Source organism: Ziziphus jujuba, chromosome 8 (genome assembly GCF_031755915.1).
Source record: "Ziziphus jujuba cultivar Dongzao chromosome 8, ASM3175591v1".
In the NCBI taxonomy this organism is placed as follows: Eukaryota; Viridiplantae; Streptophyta; class Magnoliopsida; order Rosales; family Rhamnaceae; genus Ziziphus; species Ziziphus jujuba.
In genome coordinates, this window is record NC_083386.1 from 6,521,407 (window position 1) to 6,549,269 (window position 27,863).

Genomic DNA, 27,863 nt, shown 5'->3' on the forward strand with positions numbered 1-27,863 from the left:
AGAGTTATATCTGCAGGACTGCAACCCCAATCCTGAAGAGTAGGGCAAAACGAGTTGGATCTGCGAGACTGCAATTCCAATCCTGTTTTTCCTCTCTATAACAAAAAGGGTACAAAGAAATGAAGGTGGGAAATATTTAGAGTTGAGAGATTCGAAGGGAAAGGAAAGCTACAGTGAAAAGGGTAATGTTCAATATCAATATTACAGCAAATCTATGAAAAACCCACCTCAAGAAGACAAAGGCGAAGACTCGCAGTATGGAGTTTGAAGTTCAATCCTTCTCTCTCTCTCTCTCTCTCTCTCCCTCCATTTCAGAAAGAGAGATTGAGACGGTCAAAAATTGCTACCCTTTTCCTGCCTTTTACATTCTCTATACCACTCTCGGCTGTGTGGCGCGTGGTGCTTAAGCACTTTGGATCACATACTCCTTAATCATTTTTTTTTAAAAATTTTTTTTATATATATATATATAAATTAACAAATACAAATAAAGTTGCTCATCCCAACCCAATAATTTCGTTCATCTTAGAAGAAAGATGAAAATTATTTTATCTTATTTCAAATAAAAATATTTAAAATTTATCAATAAAATAATAAAATAATAATAATAATAAAATAATAATGATATATATATATATATATATATATGAATTTGTGCATATTAATTTTAATTTTCTATATTATTCCCTATTTATGATAAAAAAAATTTGAAATTAATAATATCATTTGTAATATTTTAAATGTATAACATAGATGGGAAGGAAAATAGGATGGCTTCAATTATTGAATTATTTAATGTTGGTTGGGAAATGCTATCTCCATCCCCATATACATTTTAGAACGAATATTGTAGTTCATTTCAAAGGCAATCATTGTACTGATATAATTAATTAAAGTAGTTGACTAAATATTTAGCTGTAGTTTCAATTTTGTTTTTTCTTGTTACTGCTTTTTTCTAATTTAACTATATATATATATATATATGTATACATATTTTCTAATCACAGTGATAAAACAACCATTACAAGGGTGATTTTATATAACTTCAGAAGGAATAAAGAATGAGTTCATTGAATAATTTACAGAAAATTACAATATTTTATGTGATAAAAAGTATACAATTTTTCACAAAGCTATCGAATGTAATTCAGTTTCCTTTCTGAGGGAGACTGCTTGGTCAAGCTATTGCGCTCTCCATCTTTTTGCTCACCTGAACTAGTTTCAACTAGAGATAGATGAAACCCTGTATTGTTGGAAACTTTCGAACCTTCAGATCCCGTGTGCTAAGTTATGACACTCGCGATTAAGTTACAGAACAAGGGGTCAAAACTTTGATCTCATTGCTATGGCACACTAATGCAATCATAGTTAACCTTTGTTTGTAAAGATTATCTCATTTGAGGGAAGCTGTTATTCCATGCACCCAAACAAAGGTAACCAAATGAGAATTTACTCGGCTAGAAAACTTCCCTGCACCCTCCAGCCGCCAAATTTTACTACATGATGCATTCTGCAGGTCACCAGTGCAGAAATCCTAACCAAGGATGCCGAGAATTTATATGTCAATCTGTTACGATTTTCCATCATCCATCATCAACCAGACCGACGTTTTGATCTTCTACGTTTCCCAAGAAGTTTAAGCATGTTGTCAGTCACATCAGGTGGGGACTTGTCATCTTCATCTCGACTGTTGTCAGAAGTATGAGTCAACCATGCCAATGCCTCTACAGCAGCATCCCTTTCGGCAAGCTTGCTTGTTTTTCTTATGTTTTCCAACAAATTGCATACCCTTGAACTCTACCAGCGCACTAAACTCATTTGTCTTGAGGTGCTTTGTTTTGTATTTTGGAGGAGAGTGCCCTGCCCTCATCATCAGAGTTTGAAGCAAGCTCTTGGGATTCGTTCCATCTCTTGTGAATCTGTCATCGTTACCAGACTCCTTTGGCTTCTTGCTATCCCTGCCAAATACAAATCTCCCTTCACATTGATCTCCAGATACCAGCTCCTGAACTGCAAGCATAAGATATTTCCCTTCCTTGTGAATGTCCAGGCTAGGATCTTCAAGCTGCAAAATTGCAGGAGTATTACAGTTCAAAAGATTAACTAGATTACCTACAGCGATTGTTTTCTTTTAACGCCAGACCAGAAACAGTCATCAGTGGAAGAAATCTGATATGTAAGGCAGCAAATATGTTGTGAAATTTTAAAAATAAATAAATAAATAAAAAACAAGAATACTATAACACTTGTTAATGAAAACAATGCAAAATTTTCAAGAAAAAAGTAGGAAATCAAAATCTAACAGCAAAAAAGAAAAAAAATCACTGAAAAAAAAAAAAATGATGAACAACAGTGTTTGGAGTAGTTCATTAATGCTAGGCTGCACCATATATAGGATGCATGCAGGTATGGTCTTTAAAGCACTGATGCTGATATATTTTCTTATATCCTATCTATGAACTAGCTATATCCATCTTTAATAAAATAAGTTATCTCAGAAAAAGGTCTCGATGATAGTGCAACATTTTAATAGAAACGAAAATACATGTTATTTTATGTTTCCAACAATATTTTGTAGTGGACACAGTCAAAGGTCACAATATCACGCCTAAGACAGAGAAACAAAAGCATATCAGCAAAATCAAATTCCAGGAAACATTATGTTTCGCAATGAAACACTCAAATGCTCCATCTATATGAGACATATTTATGAATGTATAATACAGTTCATGAAAGAAACAATTTATTTATTTGCCTATTTAATTCTAAAAGGCTATCAGTGCGGGCTGGAAAATTGAGCATGAATGTTTTGGCTAACACACCTTCTTTTGGATGAGCTTATTAAGTTCTTCCCTTAGCTTCAAATAGCATTCTGACAAACTAGGATCCATAAAGAAGTCGACATACCCTTCAAACATTTTCAAATGTCCAGGCTGAAAAGAGTTATAATATAATGTGAACTGTAAATTACAAAATCCAAGCAGTAAATTTCATTAACATTAAAACTTGGGGATATATGCCAGTAGAAACGATACCTGCACTCCTTGGTTCAGTGCACCACCAAAAAGAATGAGTATTGAATCAGAGACACCAGTGGAATCACGTATGAAAACAGTATTGTCCTTAACTTTTTCACCAAATACCAGCCATGGATAAGGAATAGTTTGGTAATGTGCATTCACAGAATTCTGGAGCAAAATAGTTGCTAGTATCTATTAAATGCTTGTAAAACCATGGACAAATTAGCAAGACCACATAAACAAACTGAAAAATAACTTCAAATTTGTTGCTCGAATAGGAAGCTAAACTAGACTGCAGACTTCGGGGATGGTTAATAACAAGAAATAGTAATGTATTAATAAACTTGATTTGGATGACTTAAATTTAAATGATTTCAAAGTTCACAAATGCTGAATTGAGATAAGAATTCACTTTTGAGGCATTAAACTAGATTGTAGACTTCTGACACGCATTAAAGTACACGATCATAGCTGTAAAGCATGAAAGGTCATTAGTGGAAAGGTAAGAATCTGCCACCTCCCATTCCCATGTAGATAGATTGAACTCTTCCTAGCAGCTTCAACTTGACGATAAAATAGTAACTTCACATCATATTTATGTTGTTTGCTCTTGACTCGTGGTATTCACAACCCATGGTTGTTTGGTTGTTTACGCATAAGAACCACATTTGGTTCCCAAATATTATTTGGTGGGCAAAAAGAAAGTATACGAGTATATGATGCTGGCTTGACATACATAACTGGACCTTAATTATCATACATGAAAAAGGGTTCAGAGGCGTACCACATCCTCTGTGAAAGAGCAAATAGGCAGAAAAAAATAACATAAAATAAAATAAAATAAATTAATTAAAAAAGAAACACAAAATCAAAACCCCCCCCCCAAAAAAAAAAAAAAACAAAGAAGGATAAGTGAAGGGGGATGGATTAAGCATTGTTACTCACTGCATATGGTAAAACCTGGCCATCATCCATTGTTTTGAAAGACATTGATGTCTCTCAGTGCTGCAAGTATGAAAGATAAGTATCAATAAAAATCTCGATGTCTAGGATTCGACATTAGAGTACATCTCCAAATAGAGAGTCCTACCACTACAGACGCTATGCCAGGAAAAAGGCCAGAACAAATAATTGCATGGACTAATGATTGGTTGTGACTTAATCTGTTGTTGATGCTTGCATATTCATCTACCAAGCCGGCATCTTTTAAAATGAAGCTAAACTGCTTCTGAAGAGAATGGATAGCCTGAAGAGTTTGAGCTGAGATGAAATGTCTCCAGCAATACTCATATGCAGATCCTTCTCTTTCTGCATCTTTCCATCCTTCATATGCACGAACAAGAGCCATATGATCACTGTAATCCTTTGCAGAAAATCTAGACTTTGCTGTCCCTGCTAACAGAACCACACAAAGAAGGCAGTTAACATTGTTTCCTTGCAGAAAAACTTCACAAGCCAAGTAGAATCCAAGCTACAATTTAAATATCCCAAAGGACAAATGGTTTATTGGTCAAAGAACGCTCAAACCTGTGACATATTAAACAGTAAACAATAGAAATTATGCATGGACCTTGGGAGCTGTAATCACAAAGTGGATTGGGAAGAAGAAAACATTGGTAAATGGACAAATATGCAAACAGAGAAAAAGCTATTTCTATTGGAGATTGGTGAAGAATAGATGGCCTTCTGCCTTCCTTCTCACTTGCCGAAATAAGGTATGACTAGAAGCTAATTGGCCAACAGCTAGTAGGGATGATGAAATAGGTAAGGACTACAATTCGTTCATTTTGAAGCACTAGTAGGTACTATTTTGAAACTGGCACTTATGTCTTTTTTGACTTGAGGCAATAAGAAAGGATCCCTGCCACTAAGCCCAAATACTATTGTAAGAATAGGATCAAAGCAACGAAAGTTAGCACCCATGATCAGCATTTTCCCAAGCTTGGGATCTACTGGAAGCATTGACAAGAAATTTCCTGATCAAAACAAAACAGGGAAAAAGGCAAAGTATAAGTAGTGAGACAACTATAAGTAGTTTTATTAAATACAGAGTACCACGTTTTCTCATGCAGGCTTCAACTAACCAAGCTCAGTCAATTTTTCCTTCTCATCTAATGCTCCAATCATCTTCAGAAAACCAATATCATTTTGGACCTGTAATTTGAGGACTTCTTAATTTGTGTGCAAACTGATAAGTAATCAACGAATAAACATAGAAAACACCACTTTCCAACAAAAAGAGATATAAATTGGAAATGAGCAAACCTATGTGATACATAAATAGATAAAAATAACCCTATTATTGATTGGAAATTTTTATAATTGATCTAGGATAGGGAAAATGATATTACAGCTGATTGGACCAGGGACAGGTTTTCCATACACTATACCAAGACAGGCATCAAGTAGAGTAAGCAGTAATAAATATTTAACCGAGCAACATCACTTACAGCAAGTGGTTCTGGTGGCTGCAGAGCAGATGACAAAAATTCTCCTATACTTTCAACCTGCAAGCTTTTTATTTGCAAGCAGAGAGAGTTCAAAGGAGTTCTCGGAAGTTCTGGAAGTTGATATTCTGCAAAAGCTTCATAAACACATTTGGGGTAGAGGTGGTAACATTCACGTGGTTGTACACGGCCAGCCCTACCCCTTCTCTGCAGCAAAGAAGATTTCCAACAAGACCCAATGAAAAAAAGAAAAAAAGAAAAAAAAAAAAGAAAAAAAAAAGAAGGTTTTGTGCATATTAGAATGACAGATCTCGACAAGAAAATATAATAAATGAAGATGAAGTAGGAAAGACAATTGAAGGTGGCATGAGATTCAAAATGCTTCATATACGATGTGCTACTATGATGCTATATCTATGAACCAGTCAAACACTTCCTAACAGGACATAGGTCTCCTAGGCATAGCTACATGTAATCCATGCTGTTTAGTTGCAATTGGTCCTAAAGTTTAAGTTATTAGTGAGTGAGCTAAATATAAATAAAAAGCAAACAGAAACACACACTTATCAACCCCATATTCACATGTACATCAGCCTATTAACTGGAACAAAAAGGGTCTTAAACATGCAGAACAACAAATCACCAAAAATGAGGATCATCCATATCTGAATATAAAAAACAAACAGGAGCTCTAGTACCATGTTCTGCTATTATCCATCCAAAAGCATTAAGGTATTAGGAAATGGACCCACTGATGTAAATCAAACTAAGATAAACACACAATTAACACAAGCAAGGTTCCACCTGCTCATAGCATGTCCATTCAAATACTTTTATGGATAGAGAACTGAAAAGAACTGAAAAGGTTAAGTAATAAGTTTGAAAACTAAGCCAGTTTCGCTGATGATTTCTAGATGAAATTAACCATTACGCACTACAAATATATGGCAAAATATAGGCAAAGTGGGCCTAATTAGCTCTCTTACTTGTTGTGCAGATGCTTGTGATATCCAAGATGGTAGTAGACAAGGTGTATTATTTAAAGCATCATAAGTTGTCTCTTTTGCTTTTCCACAGTCAATAACAAAAACTCTATCATTGATTGTAATGCTTGCCTCCGCCATATTTTGTAGCGAGAACTACTTTATGCACATTATGAGGTGGTCTCTCAAATATGAGTTTCTGCAGAAAATGACATCCAAAAATAATAAGAAATATGATCTGAAATGAGTACCCACTTAATAAAATGTCTCATTTTCTGCAATAACTTAACAAATATATGTCTTAAGTACAAACCTAATGCACAATATGCAAACAGAAAGCATTCAATTGAAAGACACACACTTACAGGTGCAACTTTAACCGTACAAAATAACAAATGATATGAAAGATCTTGAAAAAGCGTGCACATCTCCAAGAATTTACTTCTACACTAAATCTGATGAAGTATCCAAACAGTAAGGATTAATAAGTTAGGATAAACTTAATAAACCAACCTGTTCATATGTTGCCATTGAACCATAGCAAGTCAGAAGCAAAATTCTGCCAGCTCAACAAGTTATAAAAAAGCCTATGATTATAATTTGTACTTGCAAATCACTAATTAGAGAAAAAAAAAATTGTGAAAAAAGAAAAGAGATATTAATTTCTATTGTTTGGTTAGACGGAAAATATAGAGAAAGAAAATACTTTAGTGAAAAGTCAGGATGAAAGGCAAATATTAGAGAAATTTTATTTTTCCACATAATCAAGTGAATCCAAGCTCCAAATCACATGGAAATAAACTCATCCAATTTACATGTCTTAATCTCTGATAATTTGATGATCACTTAAAAGGTAAATAACTCCAAGCACCAAAAAAAAAACAAAAAAAACAAAAAAAACAAAAAAAAAAAACAAGAAAAAGACTCTTCGCATATTAGATCTGTTAACTCAAAAAATGCCACTCAAAAGATTAGATAAATAATGTTACAAAAAAATATATTTTAAAACTCTTTAAAGAAAAGAAAGAAAAAGAAATGAGTACATTTATCTCTCATCCCAATCAATCTTCAAGCACATATCTGCTTCTTCTAGCACCAAAAGCAATTCTCTGTACAAAGAAGTAAACACAGAAAAATTGGTCAATTAAGTTTTTCACATAAAAACATTTCAGAATGTTTTGAAACTTTATTTGAGATCAAAATCCATAATTGCAACTAAACACATGGCCTTTTTCTTTCACTTAACTGAGAAAATTTGAGTGCAGGCTTTCAAGCCAGTAAGAAAACGGATGTAACTTGGCTTCATAGGTCCATTGGCAAGGTGGATCAAATGTTTGGAACGAGATACTCGGCAACCTGACAACAGCGACAACTACATAAATAATATAAATAAAAGAATAAAACAAAAAATGCAGAAAATTAAACCAAGTATACAAATTGATCTTCCATTCCGTGTACATGCAAGTCATGCAAGCCATGTTTACAAAAACAGCAAATATAAGCTCATTTTCCTTCCCATCATATCCACCAATAATCTTGAACAAGAATGATTGAGATAGATTTTATTAAGCCAAAATATATGTAACACTCCGTCTCGAAGTACATCGGAAATTTCTCAAATTTGACCCAGGTTGACCAGATTTGACCATCATTGACCGAGAAGGGATCAAATGTTGACTTTTTGTTTCCGGTGGAATTTCACATTGACCAAGGTCCCGTTACGTAGTACACATTGGCATAAGTTCATAGACTAGTAGCACGTCGAAAACGGTGCTACGGTTTGAAAGTTATGAGCAAAATAAATTGAGGTCCAAATTGTCCAAGGGTGCCTAGTTGACTTTTTATTTTTGGAGATATAAGCTTTGACTCATGTGCGAATGTGAATTACTCATTGATACGAGTCCGTAGACTGATTTGGATTTTGTTGAAAAATTATGGACCTGTAAAATATTTCAAATACAATATTATTTTAATATTATTTTTAAATATATAAACAATGTAACACGTGTGACTTAATAAAAGATACCATGTGTCACAATGAGAAGATGCCACATGTCACCATATTAAATATTATATTATCTTAATATTATTTATTTATTTATTTATTTTTTTTATTATTATTATTTAAAAAAAAAATTTCTTTTTTCCTCACGTGGGGAAACACCCACGAAAATTTCTTTCTTTTTTCTTTTTTCTTTTCTTTTCTTCTTCTTCTTCCTTCCTTCTCCCTCTTGGCTTCACCCCGTTTCTCTTTTTTTTCGATTATATGAAGCCACATGCATCTGATGGGGAGGAAGAGGGGGAAGATTTTGGCCAGCAGCCGGAAAATGGCGGCCAACCATCGTTGGATGCGGCCGGATTGGGCTTCATTGCCGATGACGGCAAGATTGGCTCTGTCGGCAATCCGGCCACTACCCGGCCAAATTGATACTCCTTTCCATCTATTTTGGACCTCCAAAGCTCAATTTTGAGGTCCATTCAGCTCAATTCCTTGTCGTTTGGGAGATACGACAAGTTGAAGTTCGGCAGAAAGCTTCCGTCCACTTTCCGGCCACCTCCGGTCAAGTTGAGTCCAACAGAGATCGGTAACGTATTTCTCGTCCCCTTAGCTTTCTGTTGATACTTTATTTACAAATTTTGGACACCGTTTGTGTTAAACCCCCCGGGTATCGGGTATTATTTATCCGAATAAAATATTAATTTATTTGATCCTGTGTAATATTGTTGTTTTAGGAGCACGTGTGAGCCGTAAAATTGATCCTATGGAGGATCTTGGTTGGATTGCATGCTCGAGGTGAGTGATCCACCTTCAAATTAATTTCGGGAATAAAATTTGTGAATATTTTGTATTAATTGAATATTTGAAATTGATATTCTATGTAATAAATATTTAGTAGATTTATATTTGGAAATTTGATGCTCAATTGAGTAAATCAAAATATTTATATATTAAGAAATATTTTGATCTAAAGAATTTTATGAAATTGAAATTGAAATTATTAATTATTAAATTAATTTGTTGGAATATTTCATAATTGAATATTTCAAAAATATGTTTATGTGTTCGATATTAAGAGAATTTCTATTTATAATTATATTGCCAATTTATAATGTTTTTAATATATATTTTGGTGCCAAAAGAATATATTTGAGAATTTAAAAAAATTTTGGTTTTGATTTATTTTAATTATTGCTATAGTTATTATTCAATTATTGTGCACAATTATATGAATTAATTATATATATAATTTATATAGTTTTCATATTATTGATTTAAATCGATTTTTGAGAATTTGAGAAAAATATGGATTTAAATTATATATTTCAAAAATATTTATGCATTGAAATATTAATGGCTTGACCTTATGCCATTGAAAAATTTGTATAGTCAAAATTGATGGATTTGAACTTGATGGATTTATAATAATGATTTAAAAGAGAATGTGGAAAATTACGGGTTTAATTGGATTGAATAAACCCGATGATATTCATGAAATTTTAAGATTTTGAAAAATATTGATTTATGATTTACGAGTTTTTAGATACACGTACTGGTGTTCTGTGTATATGGATGTTATTAGTGCACACATGGATATGACTAGCGCGTAGGTGGATGTGAGTAGCATGCAGGTGATTTATGGGGTTGTCCTGTGGTTGCCATCGGATGAGGGTAGACCACCTCTCCATGGCCGGGATGCCTGTAAGCAATGGCGCGGTGGGACGCCACGCGACCGTATGCCGGTTACTCTCTTTAACCTCTTGTCTGGCGGTGCTTGGGACGTTGGGTACAATTGGCGCTACTAATATATAGTGGGTTTATCAAATGGTTTTCAGAACATGGATTTCAAATCTAATATTTTGAAATTGTATTTTAATTAAGAATATATTTAATGTTGTTTTTATTATTGATTTCAAATGGAGATTTTAATTTGATTTAATTTTTCCAATGCTTAATTGTTCAATAAATTGATTTATTTTAATTACTTAATTATTCTATGAATTGTTTTAATGTGAGTTTTATTAATATTTCGGTATTAATTGTTATGACATGCATTAATTATTTAGTAATTGCTACAAGTTATTTTTATTTCTATTTGTTTCATTATAAATTTTGGATCCTTGAATTTTCGTGTTTTATTGCAAAATTATTGACTACTTGTTTTCCTTGGTTTTCGGGGCATACAAATAGTGGGTTTTGTGAAAACGTTTTAAAAAGGGAAACTTTTCCAACGGAGTGAATGGTGAGAGTTTTGAAGGAAAATATTATTTTCAATTAATTATCATTTATTTATTCGTTGATTATTCTTAACTAATCAAGTATACTATGATTGTTATTATTACCATAATTGTGTATATAGATAGGATCACTCACTGAGATGATTAGCATCTCATGTTTTTAAATTCCGTTCCCCTAGGCCCAGGTTGGGAGACGTTGATCGTCCGGGACGAACCTGATGTCTCAGTTCATTGCCGAAAGTCCAAAAAGCATTTCCTCTTTTTTTCTCTCCATCTTGTATTGCTTCGTCTGTCATTGTATTAATTTCATATTTATTTGTATAATGCTCTGTGTACGGATTGGACAGATATTTGTTTAATTGCTTATTGATTCCATGTTATTATTTTGGAGTGCTGAAAATTTGTCGAAAAAAATTGTAGTAAGGTGGGAGGAATAAGGAGATGTTTCTAAAAGTGTTTTTCGTGCAGGAAAATTTTGTGGTAAGTCCAACCCTTAGGGGAGGTTCTGCCAGATTTTTCATTGGAGGGTCCGGTAGGATTTTCCTGGGATCAGGGTTTGTCTAGGGTTCTGGTGAGAAATTTTGGACGGATCCTGACAATATATGAGGTAGCAATGGTTCATAACATATTGACATATAACTCATGAATCATGAGCAGCTGAGATGGCACCATAATTCAAAAAGTTATAGGAAGTAGTCTTAGTCTTATCGAAGGATCAACATGGTAATCAAACAACCATGAATAATCAAAAGGCTTGTTTCATAAGACATTAATAATCTTATACTCAATGGCAAATCCCTGCACGAAAAACAACATCTTATCACTTCAGCTGGTTCTGCCAAAACATTGATGAAAAACTTGGCCTGCAAGAAGCAAAATAATTTGATTTCCATCAGAAGCATGTATGAGAATTAACATACAAAAGTATAATTCTTATTTGACTTGCTTTGTAGTTGCACCAGACATGAGAAGATCAGTTGTGACCATTCCTGGTTGCAAACACAACAAAAAATTAAAAAGAAACTAAAACATGTAACACATGTGTACAGTGGGCGATAAATGGTTAAATCACATAGTAGATTCTTCTTTTGCTTCTGTTCCTGGTGTATTAATTACAACAAATACAAAAATAGAATAAAATAAAAAATTATAGTTTACTGTTATTCTTGAAAATACTGTCCAATTAGTATTTTTCTTCGAGGTAAAAAGAAGTATAACTACACAAATTATGCAAGAACATACCAAAAGGTTATGCAAAACAACATTTTTGACACCTTGCATCCGCAATCCGCCTGTAAAAAATCAGGAAGCTCTTCATTGTGGAGTTAAAAAGTAATATTTTCAGAAAGAAACTAACTTTGCTTACGTAAGAGAAAAACCAGTAGAGCATGTACCTGTAATGATTTGGTTAAATGTACCACACTGCATTTTGTTGCCCCATATGCAGCAAATCTATGAGAAAAGAAAAACATAAATAAGGAAATATTAAAAAAAATCAGATAAACAGAGAGGAAAAACCATTGTGACAATCACCACAAGTCTTGCTCATTAAGTGTACGGTAATAGTATACACTATACCACAAAATACAAGTGAATCATGATTTCATAATTCTTGCCAATTAGTTCCCACACTAGCATTCAACCATGTGCATCATCTAAGACCTAAGTCGTAAAAGATTCAAAGACGAGCTATTTTAGGCCAAATACGGAGTGTCTGGGTGGTTATGATAGACACAAAGCTAGTTTATCTTAATGGCCTTTGATGAGGTGTTTGGAGTGAAAGATTGCAGCAGGATCGAAATTAAAATGAAAGGACACTACCATCTGATGCAAGGATTTATGGTACACATGAGATGCTGGAGGCAAAGGATAACATAAACCAAATCTTTCTTCATAATGTATTACAGTAACTGCAAACTAAAATGGCACCTTGGGGTTGGTCTTCCATCTGAACCAGCTCCATCAATGTTGAAAATATGCCCCCCTCAGAGGCTGGTTCAACATCCTCTTTATTGCCTACGAGAAGCCAAAAGTCATGGGTGTATATATATATATATATCAGCCTAAAAGAATTGCCAAGTAAAAAGAAAACTTCTCACTACCTCTAAGCAACAGATCATCAATCCAAGAGAATTTGTAGCAACAACTTCACCGTATGTAATGGAACACCCACAGTGATCACATGTATGAGTATAAATGAGGGAAACATATAAATGAAACTGAAACAGAAAAGAAATCATGAAGGGGGGAAAAAGTAAAACATGAAAAAAAAAGGGAAAACGAAAAACTGAAACAGGAAAGAAATCATGAAGGGGGGGGGGGGGGGGGAGTAAAACATGAAAAAAAAAAAGAAAAAAAAGAAAAAAGAAAATGAGACTCACATGATGATGTAAGACAGATAGGAAAAGAAAGAAAATAGAAAAGAAATAGATAGGATTCTAGTGTCACACTAGATTGATTTTAGGAATCACTCCCAAAACCCTAGGCATCACACCTAAGTTTGTTTTGCATCACACAAAACCAGAGAAAATAATCTCATAAAATTCTTGTAATATTGATTAACTCCTCCAAGAATTACAAAAAACCCTATTTATATTAAAAATCATCTAATAACATTAGGAAACTAAAATAATAGGAAACCTAGTTAAATAAGGAAACTAATAACATTAAGAAATTGAAAATAATAGGAAACCTAATTAAATAATAAAATACTCTAATTAAAAATAGGAAACTAAATTAATCTACTAAAATCCTTGAAGATCCCAAATAAGCCCATCTTGTCCTAGATCATGCCAAATTAATGTTTAGGCCTTAGAATCTGTTTTTCCTCTTCTCTGATAAGTTTTCAGAGGTTGCTTCTATCTTGCATCAATTCCCCTTGGCTTAGAAAAACTCGACCCCGGCGAGTTGATGGCATGAAATTAATCATAGAGGTCTTGATTGAGTTTCTGAAATTCTTGGTCAGTGATCCATGTGCAATCTGAAAGTGGTTGATTCTTCCACTTGACAAGATACTGTTGATATCCTCCACCTCTAGTTGATACTATTTGATGATCAACAACATCTTCAATTTCCTCTTTTAATCGAAATGTAGAGGGTAGACTTGCTGCCTTGCTACCACTTGCTGTATCATTTTCATGTCCCTCATAAGAACTTAGATCCTCAATATTGAAGACATTACTTATACCCATATCCTTTGGTAGATCAAGGACATAGGCATTTGAGCTGATTTTCTTTAAAATCTTATATGGACCAACATTCCTTGAATGTAGCTTCTTATAAGTGCCCCTAGGAAAACGTTCAGGCCTTATCCGAACCATTACCATATCCCCTTCATTAAATTCAGCAAATTTTCTCTTCAAATCAGCATGTGCCTTGTAGCTTTCATTACTTAGAGCAATTTTTCTGCGAATATCATCATGAATTTCTTGAATGTGTCTTCCAAAAGTTTCAGCTTCAGCACTTGGTCTTGCTGCCAAAGGTAAAAGAACCAAGTCAATAGGCTTCCTAGGGAGCATCCCAGTTACAATTTCAAATGGGCTGCGACCTGTGCTCCTATTTATGGAGCTATTATATGCAAATTCTGCCATAGGAAGTATTTGATCCTAACTAGTTATGTGATCTCCAACTAGACAGCGAAGTAAATCTCCCAAGCTTCAATTTACAATTTCTGTTTGACCATCTGATTGTGGATGAAAAGCAGAAGAGAACTTCAATTTGGTATTCATTGTCTTTCATAAGGTTCTCCAAAAATAACTCATAAACTTTACATCTCGATCTAAAACTATTGTCATAGGTAGTCCATGAAGACGAACTATTTTTTTGAAAAATAATTTAGCTACGTGAATGGCATCCATGGTCTTTGAACAGGCAATAAAGTGTGCCATTTTTGAAAATCTATCAACCACAACCATTATGCAATCATGCCCCCTTATTGTTTTAGGTAATCCTAAAACAAAATCCATGCTTAACTCTTTCCATGGCTCATGAGGTATGGGAAGAGGCATATACAAACCTGTATTCTTCTTTCTTCCTTTTGATAATTGACATATTCGACCTCAAGAAATTGTTTTGATAACATCCCTCTTCAAAGTTGGCCAATAGAATCGATCATCAACCATGGCTATGGTTTTATCTTTTCCAAAATGACCAGCTGCCCCTCCACCATGTAATTCCCAGATCATTTGCTCACGTAATGATGTATTAGGCAAACAAAGTTTGGTTTCCTTAAAAAGATAACCATCATGTAGTGAAAAATTAGGATATTCACCTAGCTATCCTCTTGTTAAAGCTGCATGTATAAGGTTGAAATCCTTACAAGAAGGATAATCCCTTTTAAGAGATTCAAACCCCACAACTTTAATTGCCATAGAAGCTAAGATATACACAACTCTACTCAATGCATCAGCAACCTTGTTTTCTGCACCAGATTTGTGTTTGATAAGGAATGAATATTCTTGCAAGAAAGAAATCCATTTCCCATGCCGATAATTCATCTTCTTTTATGAGTTGATGTACTTGAGGGCTTCATGATCTGAAAATAGAATAAACTCATTTGATATGAGATAATGATGCCAATATCGTAAAGCTTGAACCACCGCATAAACTTCTTTGTCATAAGTAGAATACTTTTGCTTAGCTTCATTGAATTTCTCACTGAAAAATGCAATAGGATGCCCTTCTTGACTAAGTGTGCCACCAATTCCCACATTAGATGCATCACATGATACCTCAAAAACCTTCGAAAAATCTGGTAGTCGAAGAATCGGTGCTTCAGTCAATCTTTTTTTAACCTCTTCCAAAGCTTTTGTTGCTGTCTTGGTCCAAAGAAATTGGTTTTTCTTCATACAATCAGTTATTGGAGCCATAATCGAGCTGAAATTTTGAATAAATCTTCGATAAAATGTAGCTAATCCATGAAAGCTTTGTACCTCTTGCAATGAACTAGGAATTGGCCACTCTAGGATAGCTTTAATATTCAAAGGATCCATTTCCAGTCCTCTTGACGAAACAACATAACCCAAGAATACCACTGATGATGTCATAAAACAACATTTCTTCAAATTTATGTAGAGCTTCTCTTGTCGAAGAACTCTCATAACTTGCTGCAAATGTGAAAGATGGTCTTCCCCACTCTTGCTATATATCAATATATCATCAAAATATACTACCAAAAATTTACCAAAGAATGGCTGTAGAATTTGATTCATAAACCTCATAAATGTACTTGGAGCATTTGAAAGACCAAATGGCATTACCAGCCATTCATAAAGACCATCCTTTATTTTGAAAGCTGTTTTCCACTCATCTTCGGGCCTTAGACGAATTTGGTGATATCCACTTTTTAGATCCAATTTTGAAAATATACACGAACCAGCCATCATGTCCAACATGTCATCAAATCGAGGGATAGGTAAGCGATATTGGATTTTAATCTTGTTAATCGCACGACTATCAACACACATTCACCAACTCCCATCTTTCTTGGGTGTAAGCAAAGCAGGAACAGCACAAGGACTTAAACTCTCACGGATGAATTCCTTGGACAGCAACTCCTCCACTTGCCTTTTAAGCTCCGCATGCTCGTCAGGATTCATACGATATGCTGGAAGATTAGGTAATTGAGCTCCTGGTACAAAGTCTATGGCATGCTGAATGTTACGTAAAGGAGGTAATTCACTTGGAAACTCTTCCGGAACCAAATCTGAAAAATCAGACAACAAATTCTGAATCTCTATTGGAAACGTTTGCTTGCTGGTTGCTGTTTCCTTCTTTGTTTCCTTTGCTAGAACAGCATATACAACTCCATTTTTCTTAATTTCTCGCTCAAAATTCTTCTTAGTAAGAATATGTAGAGATTTTTGTGGATTGTTAGAAACCTTACTTGGTTTTTCCACCTTATATTTATCCATCTCCGCTACCGTCATAGGCTTCAACACAACCTTCCTACCTTTGAACATGAAAGAGTAGGTATTTTCTCTCCCACAGTGAAACACATCTCTATCATACAGCCAAGGACGACCAAGAAGAAGATGTGTTACTTTCATCGGAATCACATCACACCAAATTGAGTCATTGTAAACCCCACATGAAAAAGAAACTAGACAGCGTTGGGTTATCGGAATTGAAGTACTGTCAATCCATGCTATTTTATATGGAAGTGGATGCGGTTCAATAGGAAGTTTTAATCGTCCTACCATAGATGCCGAAACAACATTCATACTACTATCACCATCAATGATAAGTTTTTGTGCTTGATTTTCACAACGAACCAACATTTGAAAAATAGAGGTGCGTTTCCAATCTTCCTTCTCATCTTTCGGAATTGAAAGGATACGTCTAACAACAGCATTTAATGAAGTATCTACTTCATCTTCTTCCAAGTCATCAGGATTATAAACTCCGTAGTTGAAATTGTCTTCATCTTCCTCTCTTTGTTGATCAGGTTCTTCATGATGTTGTACATCAAGATGTAGGTTTCTTTTAGGACAATTATATGCCATATGACCAGGTTGTCCACATTTGAAACATTGGTTGCCTTTTCCTCTAAGTTCAGAAGCATTAGGAAAAGGTACCTTGGCCGTCATAGGTTGTTTTGAAGGCTGATTTGCTATAACTCTGTTGCTGCGATTTATATTAGGTCTTTTGAAACTTCCAAGATACTCCTCCAATCCAAAAAAACTTGAAAAGCTTGCTCTAAACCGTAGATAGGTTGTCTTAGTAGCTCCCTCCTAATGTCGGACCTCAAACCAGATTTAAATCTTGCTAATGTTTGCCTTGGATTTTCAAGTAGTTGGCTTCGAGTCTTCAACTCATCAAACTTCTGCATATACTCAACAACTGACAAATTACCTTGCTTCAAGTGGATTGCTTGCTCACATAATTTATCATAGTAATTGGTAGGCATGTATTTTTCCCTAAGCTTAGCTTTCATCTTTTGCCAAGTACCAATGGGTGGTGATCCCATTCTTCTTAAATCTCCTTCAACACCCATCCACCAAATTTTGGCAAGACCTACTAGCTTCATCTTAGCGAACCTTACTCTCCGATCATCATCCATATCATACCAATCAAATACTCTTCAATGGAAGAAAGCCAATCAGCAAACTCAGTTGGATTTACTTTACCTTTGAAATCTGGTACTTCAATCTTTACCCTCTTTGTGATGTCATCAAAAGTATTGTGACGTCCTTGTGCTGATTGCAATATATCTCTCACCTAATTAGGTGTCTGTTGGGCTGTAGGGAAAGGCACTGGAGCAATTGTCTTTGCTGACAGCTTCTCTTGACTTTTATCATCATTGGCTTCAGGATTCTCATCTTGTTCATTGTTGGTTGAAGAACTGCTAGGTTGAGATATTTGGGCTTCAATATTACCAACCCGAACATTAAGAGACTCCACTTGTTCGACCATACGAATAAATAATTCTTCAAATTGATTATCAATTATTCTACCTCTAAAACTCTTTCCAGATCTTGTAGTCATGATTCCTTAATCCAAAGAAACAATCTGATCACCGGATACTATTCACATCGGATTACTGTTCACACTACGGGTTACTGTTCATGCCGAAGAATTACTGTTGACGGAACTGCTTATGCGGCTAGGGTTGGAACCTGGCTCTGATACCAAACTGATGTAGGACAGATAGGAAAAGAAAGAAAATAGAAAAGAAATAGATAGGATTATAGTATCACACTAGATTGATTTTAGAAATCACTCCCAAAACCCTAGGCATCACACCTAAGTTTGTTTTGCATCACACAAAACCAGAGAAAATAATCTCATAAAATTTTTGTAATATTGATTAACTCCTCCAAGAATTACAAAGAACCCTATTTATATTAAAAATCATCTAATAACATTAGGAAACTAAAATAATAGGAAACCTAGTTAAATAAGGAAATTAATAACATTAAGAAATTGAAAATAATAGAAAACCTAATTAAATAATAAAATACTCTAATTAAAAATAGGAAACTAAATTAATCTACTAAAATCCTTGAAGATCCCAAATAAGCCAATCTTGTCCTGGATCATGCAAAATTAATGTTTGGGCCTTAGAATCTGTTTTTCCTCTTCTCTGATAAGTTTTCAGAGGTTGTTTCCATCTTGCATCACATGAGGTCTTCATCTGAAGCCTCTGCCAGTGGTTTATAACTATATGCATTTGATCCTGCATTATTAATCTGCATATTCTCAAGATGCAATCAGATATAATTGAACCTTCCGAAATTAGCACACAGTAAAACTTCAAAAATGAAAAGAACCACAAAGAGAATTGATCGAATGTAATGCAAATCAAATTCCAATTATGTTTTTTTCATGTAAATTGCATGTGTGTGTGTGTGCGCATTTTATGTGAAGGATAACCACACTGAATATCATTATCTACAAGAAAACATTTGGACATCCAGATTTTGGAATACATAAAATTATCTAAAGAAGACAAAATATCAGACATTAATACCCATATATCAATGTATATGAGGTTTATTTGTGCAAATGCAACTAAATCTTTCACATCCTGTCCTTCTCTAACGTCACATTGAGTACCCTGTAAAAAAGGTAATTACTGAGAAACAACAGTTTATATAACGAAGCAACAGCTAATCCAGTAGAGAATTATGAAGGAAAATTATGAAGAAGATAAAATAGAAAGAAATATTTAACAAATATGAAAATAGGTACTTAAGGAGGTACCCACACATGCTAGAAAGAAACATTTAACAAATATGAAAATAGATACTTAAAGAGGTACCTACACATGCTGCTCCCCAAATTCTTGTCTAAGTTGTTGGACAGCTGATTCCACACCATCTGCTGTGATATGATACGACAAAAGATTTTAAGCAATTACAGAAACCAACCATTTGGAAAACTCATGCTTAACTTCTCAAACCACAATTTGTCCTTTCTGACAAGTACATTTGCAAATCTAGTCATCAATTTATATGACAGTGAGATTTCAAATAATAAGGACACAAGGTCAGTTCTCACCTGATCTTGAGCAGATTACAACATCGTCACCTGCTTTTAGAAACTCTTTGGCCAGAGCATATCCTATACCTGATTCAAATACGAGGAATAAAAATAAAGCTTAGAACAGAGCTTTTTGAATAAACAATCTCAATGCTAGTTGAGTGGATAATTCTGTAGCTAAACTTTTCCAAATTATAAATGAAATGTCAATTTTCCATTGCTTACAAAGATTCGTTTGAACTGAAAAATAGAAGGGGGGAAAAAAAAAAAAAGGCAATGAGAAGAGCTACATTACACAACAAGCAATATATGCTAGTATTAAACAACAAGAAAAAAGAGGGAAAAAAGGCATTATCTTTTTCTAAACGAAAATAAAAAAAAGTACAGGACTTTCATATTAGTTCTAAACTTGACTTGTAAAATTTTTCCGGTGATGCGCAGCCAAGCCTAGTCTGTATCTCAGTAGCTTATCACGTCTAGACTAGATCCTTTCATGTACAAAGATACTCATTTCCAATGTTTCATTGAGATATCTAAGTACAGGCATATGGAATTGAAATGAAATTGCTAATGATTTTCCATAATCTGACTAACCACTACCAGAGCTAAAGTAATGTCTGTCTGGTATCGATGTTGTCTGAAATCCCATGGTTGAAATGTCCTGTTTAACTGGTTCTTGACTGCTAGAAACGCTTCTGCTCATCTTTAATTTGGAAAAATAAATATCCTCCTCGGAACAAAGACTTGTTGGATTCAATACAGAAGCAGAACCATCCCTTCTAACAAGGTCAATTGGAAAAAAAAAAAAAGAAAAAAAAAGAGTTTTTTAAAGCCTTTCAACCCTCCAAATACTCAATGAAAAAATAGAACTTTGACATAACTACTTATAACACAATCTGTTTATTCATGAGAATTGCTATAGAAAACAGAGAGAAATTAAAAAACACATAACAATCAGAGTAGTGAAATTGTTTGTGCTAAATTCTCCTCAAACTTCTTATAGCAATTTGAAAACCTACAAAACAATTAGTACTGGAATTTAGATATCAAATCACAGTAACAAAACCAGCAGAAACCAAAAGACTAATACAAAAAAAATTTGGAACTTCATGCAGCAACACAATTAGCAATGGAAAAACAATCCCAAAAGCCAAAAAATGAAAATGGAACCGCGGACCTTTGGTTGAACCGGTAATAAGAACATTGTACGGGGGCAACATAGGCTCTCTGTTGATGCTGGGTTTGGATTCGGACCTTACAGTCAGAGAACTGAAAACCCATTTGCCATACATGCTCATGAGACGGTGAGAAGGAGTTTGGGGGAAAGAAACAGTGGGAAAAGTGCAATGGTAGAGTGAATGACTGGTTTTGGAAGAGAGAAGAGGAAAGAAAGATGGGGAAGGAAGATGGAGGAGAGAAGAACTATTCGTCGCCATTGTCGGAAGCACTGAAAGCTTCACTCGAGACTGGAGAGCCTACCACCAACAGCCTTAGCACACAGAAAATACCAGCTGATAAACTATAAACACGTGTCTCCACATTTCTTGCACGTACTTGCTAATCTGTTTAGTCCAAAATTACCTCATCTCATCCCTTCGATTTTTCGCACGTAACAAGGTAAAGATGATAAGGGCATTTTGGAAATTTAAATGTTAAAGGGGTGTATGAAGCAGGTTTTAGCTGTTTACCTTTGATTGTAGGATATAAAACTTAAAATTTTGCTATGATAGAGAAGGTTGTTTTCTTCAAAATTAATGGGCATTTCACCTGGATTATACATAATTTGAAATAACGTTTTTGTGAGTTACATTTGTTCTCAAATATATACTTATAAATTACCTGTATTCAAATAGCATATCACTATATTAGTGATATGAACATTTTCGTTCAACATAATATAACAGTATAAAAATGCATATAATTTTTTGCTTTCTCCTCAAAATGTCATGTGTCCATGTTACAATAACCCTTCATATCAACTTCATGAACCTTCCAATGAAAATTAATAAAATAAGAAAAAAAAAACATAGATATATAATATGCTAAACAGTCTTCAAAAAAAAAAAGTTTATTATAGCTAATAATTTTGATACATAAAAATTGGTAAAATAATAATAATAATAATAATACACAATTTGCAAACACTTCCCATATATAATCAACTTGATGGCTTCCTATCGAGAATATTAGGTCCATAAGTAGAAAGGTAAATCTCAATAAGAAGAGGGAATTGCATTAAAACAAACAAAGAGACTGGAATACTAGCTAGAGAAATGATTAAAAACGCAGCCCAAGATTTCTTATCATCAAGCATCATGGAAACAACAGCACAGAAAGATATCATCATTGCAGCAATGGATAGGAAAAGTGTGGCAAGACCAATCATGAGCTTCTTAGGCAAAGATTTGAGGAAATCATCTTCAGCATATGTTGAAGTGAGGATTCCCAAGAACATTAAAACTGAAGTAGTGGAAGAGAAAAGTGAGATTGCATCTAATATGATGAAGAGCATGAATGTTTTCCCATCAAGAAACTTTGGGTAACCAGTTTTTTCATCGTTCCCACAAGGAATAGTGAATGTTGCAGCAAACATGATTGTAACAATGAGTGCACCAACAACAGTACATGAAGTTGCTGTCCCTTTCATCCATTTTTCTCTATCAGATAACAATTGTTTGTGTTCTCTTGTAAATAGTTGTCTTGGTGTCAAGAACTCTGAGTTTGTGTATCCATATGTCCATGGAGGTACAACTGACTCCACCGCCTATATATATTTGTTTATAATTAATTTAATTGATAGAAAACTGATATATGCATATACATATATACACATATACATACATACATACATATATACCAGATATAGTTGCTTTGAAAGAGCGAATGTCAAGTTTGAAAAATGAATATGACTCATGCAGACAACAAAATGAAGAGTGGATATCAAGTTTGAAAGAAAAATATGACTCACGGAGTCAACAAACTGAAGAAAAGATGTCAAAGTATAAAGAAGATATGAACCAAATGAGAAAGTTTATACTACAATTTATGGCACAGAACTCTTGCTCTGGTGATCGTACATCGTTTAGTAGATTTTGTTTTCCTCCACCTCCTCCATTAGCTTACTTGTTGATATTTTTTTATTTTTATTTTATTGTAGTAGATTTATAAATTTTAGTAACATATATATATGTTCATATTTACTATTAATGATAAGAACTATCTTATGAATATTTTTATAATATTTATGTTGATAAAAACAACTGGAAAAAATTACTGGGAAATAAAATTAAAATAAAATTTACAAAAATAAATTATTTGCAACATTTTTCAAAAAAATTTAAAAAAAAAAGGTTGGAAAGACCTTTGCCGATGGAAGCATACTTTTATCGGTAAAAACAATATTACTGTAAAAAATTTAATTGCTGAAAGACATTTACGACCAAAATACTTTTGTTGCTAAAATAACCTTTTCCAACGAATTCCACTTTTGATGGAAAATTAATTATTGCTGAAATATCTTTGTCGCTAAAATAACCTTTTCTGAAAATTAATTATTGCCGAAATACTTTCGTCGCTAAATAACCTTTACCGATGAATTCCTCTTTTGATGGCAAATTAATTGTTGCTGAGTAAGATTATTCCATCGCTAAAATAACCTTTGCGGACAAATTGACTTTTGACGGCAGATTAGTTATTGCCGACAAAAGATTTTGCAGTGATTATATATTCACCAATAAAAAAATAGTTTTCCTTGTGCTATATTTTGTCGCCAAAATCTTTTACCAACAATTTGAAACTTGATGGAAATAGTTTTTGGCATGACAATTGAATTTTTGTTGGCAAAAGTTCTAGCTAGGAAAAATTAAAAATTTCTCAGTAATTACAATCACAGAGGGGGAATAGGCGATGAAACTGCAACGGATTTTTTTCATTGGTAAAACATTTACTGATGAATTTTATATTTTTTCTGACAATATTGTTATGTCAGTAAAATGTGAATTTCTTGTAGTGTAATATCAAATGTTAGAGCAAAAACATATAATTAGAAACTTTATTTTAACCCTACATGATTCGGGGACATTGCACTTGGGCAACATTAAGTTTCAATTGTTATATATATTATAGTCTATTCATTTTTTTTTTTGGTTAAGGATGTTAATGGTTAAAGGGTACTAAAATAAAAATAAAATTAAACTAATAGAGAATTTAAATTACAATGAAATTAAAGCTAGAGTCTAGAGGGACTAAATAATGACACTGTTATTTATGTGTGATGGCGACTAATGCTAGTCAAAATATCTAGTTGTTCCAAAATGCAATAAATTTTAATTTGAGAATCTAAATTTAAAAATGCATAAATTTAATTTTTTCAAATTAAAGGACACTAAAATATAATTGATTTTTATTTGAATTAACCAATTACTAATTAATGGTTGTTGTTTTTATAAGGACAAGTTAATAATAAGTTAAGCTATTATTTTATTAGACAATGACTTTAAAGTTTAGATTTTTGCTAAAGGAAATAATAGTCTTCCCACTAGATTCTGTCCTTAGAAATACATGGTTATATTAACTATATTTTAAAACATACATCTAAAGAAATTAATATATATATATATATATATATGTAACACCCCATCCCGAAGTATATCGGAATTTCTAAAATTTGACCAAGGTTGATCGGGTTTGACCGTCATTGACCAAGAATAGGTTAAATGTTGACTTTTTGTTCTTGATGAAATTTCACATTGACTGAGGTACTGTTAAAAATTACATGTTATCACGAGTCCATAGACTAGTAGCACGTTGAAAACGGAGCTACGGATTGAAAGTTGTGAGAAAAACAAGTTGAGGTCCAAACTGTCTAAGGGGTGCCGGAATTGACTTTTTGTTCATGCAAAGTTGAGCTTTGAGTCATGCATGGTTGTGAAGTACTCGTCGATACGAGTTCATAGACTAGCGACACGCTTAAATTGGACATCTGGTTAAAAAGTTATGGACATGCAAAGTTTTCCGAATACAATACTATTTTAATATATTTTAACTTGAGTGAACAGTGTGTGCCATGTGTTTTATTTTCCACCAATCCCATGAATGAACAGTATCACCCACGGGTGGCTTTTATTTTGGCCAAAACACGTGAGCCGGGGAAGGAGAGAGAAAGAGGGGAGGGGGGAGAGAGAGAGAAACCCAACCAGCCAACCGCCGTTCATCCATTTCTGACCACCAGAACAGTACACGCGCTACCCCACCTTGATGCCCACCTGAAAACCGGCCGACTAGCCAAAAACCACGGCCAACCGACCGCCGACGCGCCCGGATAGAGACTTTTTTTGGCGGCGGTGCCAATTACTTCAAACCCATATTTCTCTCCATTCCGACCTTTGTTTGCCTCACCGCTAGTCCCGTTGAGTCACCCATTTCCCGATCTACTTTCCCACCAAAAATCACGACTAGTGGCCACCGGATGCGCCGCCGACGGTGACGGGTTCCGGTGACCACGACGGCTCATCGGGAAATCGACTTTCCGGTGAGTTTCCAGTTGCACCGCCCATCCTTTCCCACTAATTCTGACCATTTGAACCCAAATCCAGTGTCCACTTTCCTCAATTCTTAACGGATTATGAGAATTGAATGCCTAAAATCCAAGAGCTTTCCGGCAAGATTTCGGCCACCTCAGGTCCGATCTCTGGGAAGTAAGACCAGATTCGTAATCCTTGTTCCACAAACTTCGATTCGGTATATTAATCATAAATTTTGGTTAATGTTTGTGTTAAACCCCCTGGATACTGGGTATTATTTATCCGAATAAAATATTAATTTATTTGAGTTGTATAATATTGTTGTTCTAGGAGCACGTGTGAGTCGTGGAATTGATCCCATGGAGAATCTTGGTTGGATTGCGTGCTCGATGTGAGTGACCCACCTTCAAAACTATTTTGGGGACTATTAAAAATATATATTTTGTGTTATTTGAAATTATGAAAAATAAATGTGTTTGATATTGTGAGGAATTGATATTTAAAATTTATAATGTCAAATTATGATTGATTAATGTATGTATTGTCACCGAACTATATTTTGGGATTGTGAAAAAAAAAAAATATATATATATATATATACATATGGTGCTAATTGAATTTATGAAAAATGTGCTATATATGTTTAATATTTAAGAAATTGTTATTTGAGCTTATGATGATGATTTATGTTGACTTAGTGCATGTATTGCATCAAAAATTATATTTTGGGTTTTTAAATAAATTATGTTTTAAATTGTTATTAAATTTATTTTTGAATTTATGATGCCAAAAGTTTATTAATTTAAGCATATATTGCATGGAAATCATATATTTGGTTTTAAAGAAGTTATGGATTTAAATTATGATCGATTATTGTTAAATTTATATTATGGAATTTATTGCATATAATAAATGTACTTATACGGATTTAAGCAAATATGAAATTTATGTGATTTTGATACAAATTGATTTTAAGATTTTGAGGAAAATAATTGTATTAAAGTATTGAGTTCAAAATCCGTATTTATATGTTTGATTATTTATAGATAAGGTTTTCATGGTGTTGAAAATTATTATATTTAAATGGATTGATTTGAATTGATGAATTTTAAAGTGATGGATTTATGTTGAGGATTAAAGAAAAAACGTGGGATTGTGAATTTGAAAAATGGTATGATTCCCACGGTGAGTTTTGGAAAAATGGTTATTTTTAAAAATAATATGGTTATTTGTTTTAGACGCACTCATACAGTACTGGTGTTCTGTACTGTGTATGTGGATGAGCGCACAAGTTATAATGTCTCCCGTGAGTTGCCATCGGACCGAGGGCATGCAAGTTTGATATTGGCCATAAGCCGTCCCCCCCATGGCCGGGATGATGGTTTAAGCAGCGGCGCTGTTGGGACGCCGAAGCGACTGTATGCAAGTTTATCACTTTAACCTCCTGCCAGATGGTGCTCGGGACGCTGGGTATCACAGGGCATCACTGGTATATAGTGTGGTGTTTCAAGTATTATTTTTCAGATATAAATTTCAAATCTTAAAGTTTTAAAGTAGCATTTAAATTAAATGTATTTAATTTGTTTTATCATCTATTTCCAATTAGTATTTTCTAAAATGTATTTATTCATATTTTATGTCATTTATTTTAAATTAATGTTTTTAAAATGCATCTTGCCATAAAAATATTATATAGGTTGGTTGAATATTTCAAAATGAATATTATAGTATTTTTCTACCACTTATTTTATATGATTGTTTGTAATTATTTAAATTATATTTTTGAACTGTTTATTTTGATTTATTAAATCAAATTTTATGAATTATATATTGAATTTTACTTTTATGTTATATTTCTTTAATGCAAGTATTCTAAATTTATTTTATTATATTTTATTCGTATTTGGATTATTTAAATTTTTATTAAATTAATTATTCCTTGATTTCTGGGGCATAAAATATTGGGTTTTGCGAAAATATTTTAAAAGGGAAACTTTTCCAACAGAGTGAATGGTGAGGGTTTTGAGAGAAAATATTATTTCCAATTAATTATTAATTATTTATTTATTTATTCTTAATTAATCAAGTGTACTATAATTATTATTACTATTATAATTGTATATTAGATTGGATTACTCACTGAGATGATTAGCATATCATATTTTTAAATTCCGTTCCCCTAGGTACAAGGATTGGTAGACGTTCGTCCGGAGCAAGCTTAATTTTCGTTGCTGTCGTATTGCGAGGAGTTCTCTTTATTTTCATTTATTTCTATTGTAATATTTCTTTCATCCTTGTTGTATAACTTCCATACTTAATTGTACTCTATGAAGCTCTGTATACTGTCTTAGACATTTATTTATTAGTTATGCCCTGATTTCTTATTATTCATTTGAAGTGCTGCAAATTTGTGGAATTAAATTGTAGTAATGTGGGAGGAATAAGGTGGTGTATATAGAAGTGTGTTTTCAGTGCAGGAAAATTATAACACCCCGTCCCAAACCATGTCGGAATTTTTGCACGTTGATCGAGGTTGACCATTGACCTAGTGGGTCAAAAGTTTTCCAGCTGAAATTTCTAGTTGACCATGGTACCTTGGCGAAGTGCATGATGCCCCGAGTTCGTAGACTAGTAGCACGTCGAAAACGGAGCTACGGTTTGAAAGTTATAGGC

At 33.7% G+C, this 27,863-nt stretch overlaps 3 protein-coding genes across 4 annotated transcripts; all 3 read right to left on the reverse strand.

Annotated features, from left to right (window-relative positions):
* Positions 1-1,449: 1,449 nt before the first annotated feature.
* On the reverse strand, positions 1,450-6,989 carry LOC107435630 (DExH-box ATP-dependent RNA helicase DExH3). Its single transcript, XM_060819769.1, is given in 13 exon segments — positions 1,450-1,749; positions 1,751-2,065; positions 2,823-2,933; positions 3,036-3,188; positions 3,966-4,025; positions 4,111-4,415; positions 4,844-4,996; positions 5,105-5,174; positions 5,471-5,674; positions 6,454-6,594; positions 6,596-6,717; positions 6,816-6,823; positions 6,964-6,989. Coding segments are annotated over 13 exon segments (1,824 nt in total). The 3' UTR covers positions 1,450-1,593.
* An 11,818-nt stretch (positions 6,990-18,807) lies between these two features.
* Positions 18,808-21,024, reverse strand: LOC132805121 (chlorophyll(ide) b reductase NOL, chloroplastic-like). Of its 2 annotated transcripts, none has more exons than XM_060819946.1 (5): positions 20,846-21,024; positions 19,687-19,755; positions 19,452-19,506; positions 19,157-19,243; positions 18,808-18,875 (listed from the first exon to the last, which is right to left on the reverse strand). In XM_060819946.1, the coding sequence occupies exons 1-4, from the start codon at positions 20,964-20,966 to the stop codon at positions 19,207-19,209; spliced, it is 282 nt and encodes a 93-aa protein (XP_060675929.1). In that variant the 5' UTR covers positions 20,967-21,024; the 3' UTR covers positions 18,808-18,875; positions 19,157-19,206. The 2 variants fall into 2 exon arrangements, with proteins under 2 accessions (XP_060675929.1, XP_060675928.1); XM_060819945.1 differs by having other exon boundaries at positions 19,452-19,509; positions 20,846-21,015.
* An 802-nt stretch (positions 21,025-21,826) lies between these two features.
* LOC132805025 (ankyrin repeat-containing protein NPR4-like) lies at positions 21,827-22,582 on the reverse strand. The gene is made up of 2 exons (XM_060819770.1): positions 22,526-22,582; positions 21,827-22,432 (listed from the first exon to the last, which is right to left on the reverse strand). The coding sequence occupies exons 1-2, from the start codon at positions 22,580-22,582 to the stop codon at positions 21,827-21,829; spliced, it is 663 nt and encodes a 220-aa protein (XP_060675753.1).
* Between the last annotated feature and the right edge of the window lie 5,281 nt (positions 22,583-27,863).

Bases quoted from the DNA above. Each gene is read 5' to 3' on its own strand.
- LOC132805121 (XM_060819945.1), bottom strand. From the start codon at position 20,966: ATGAGCATGTATGGCAAATGGGTTTTCAGTTCTCTGACTGTAAGGTCC. The intron at 19,756-20,845 runs GTCCGCGGTTCC...TATTTGAATCAG, and splicing joins TATTACCGGTTCAACCAAAG to GTATAGGATATGCTCTGGCC. The intron at 19,244-19,451 runs GTAGGTACCTCT...CCTTTTTTACAG, and splicing joins GAATTTGGGGAGCAGCATGT to GGTACTCAATGTGACGTTAG.
- LOC132805025 (XM_060819770.1), bottom strand. From the start codon at position 22,582: ATGAGTCATATTCATTTTTCAAACTTGACATTCGCTCTTTCAAAGCAA. The intron at 22,433-22,525 runs GTATATATGTAT...AAATATATATAG, and splicing joins TTTCAAAGCAACTATATCTG to GCGGTGGAGTCAGTTGTACC.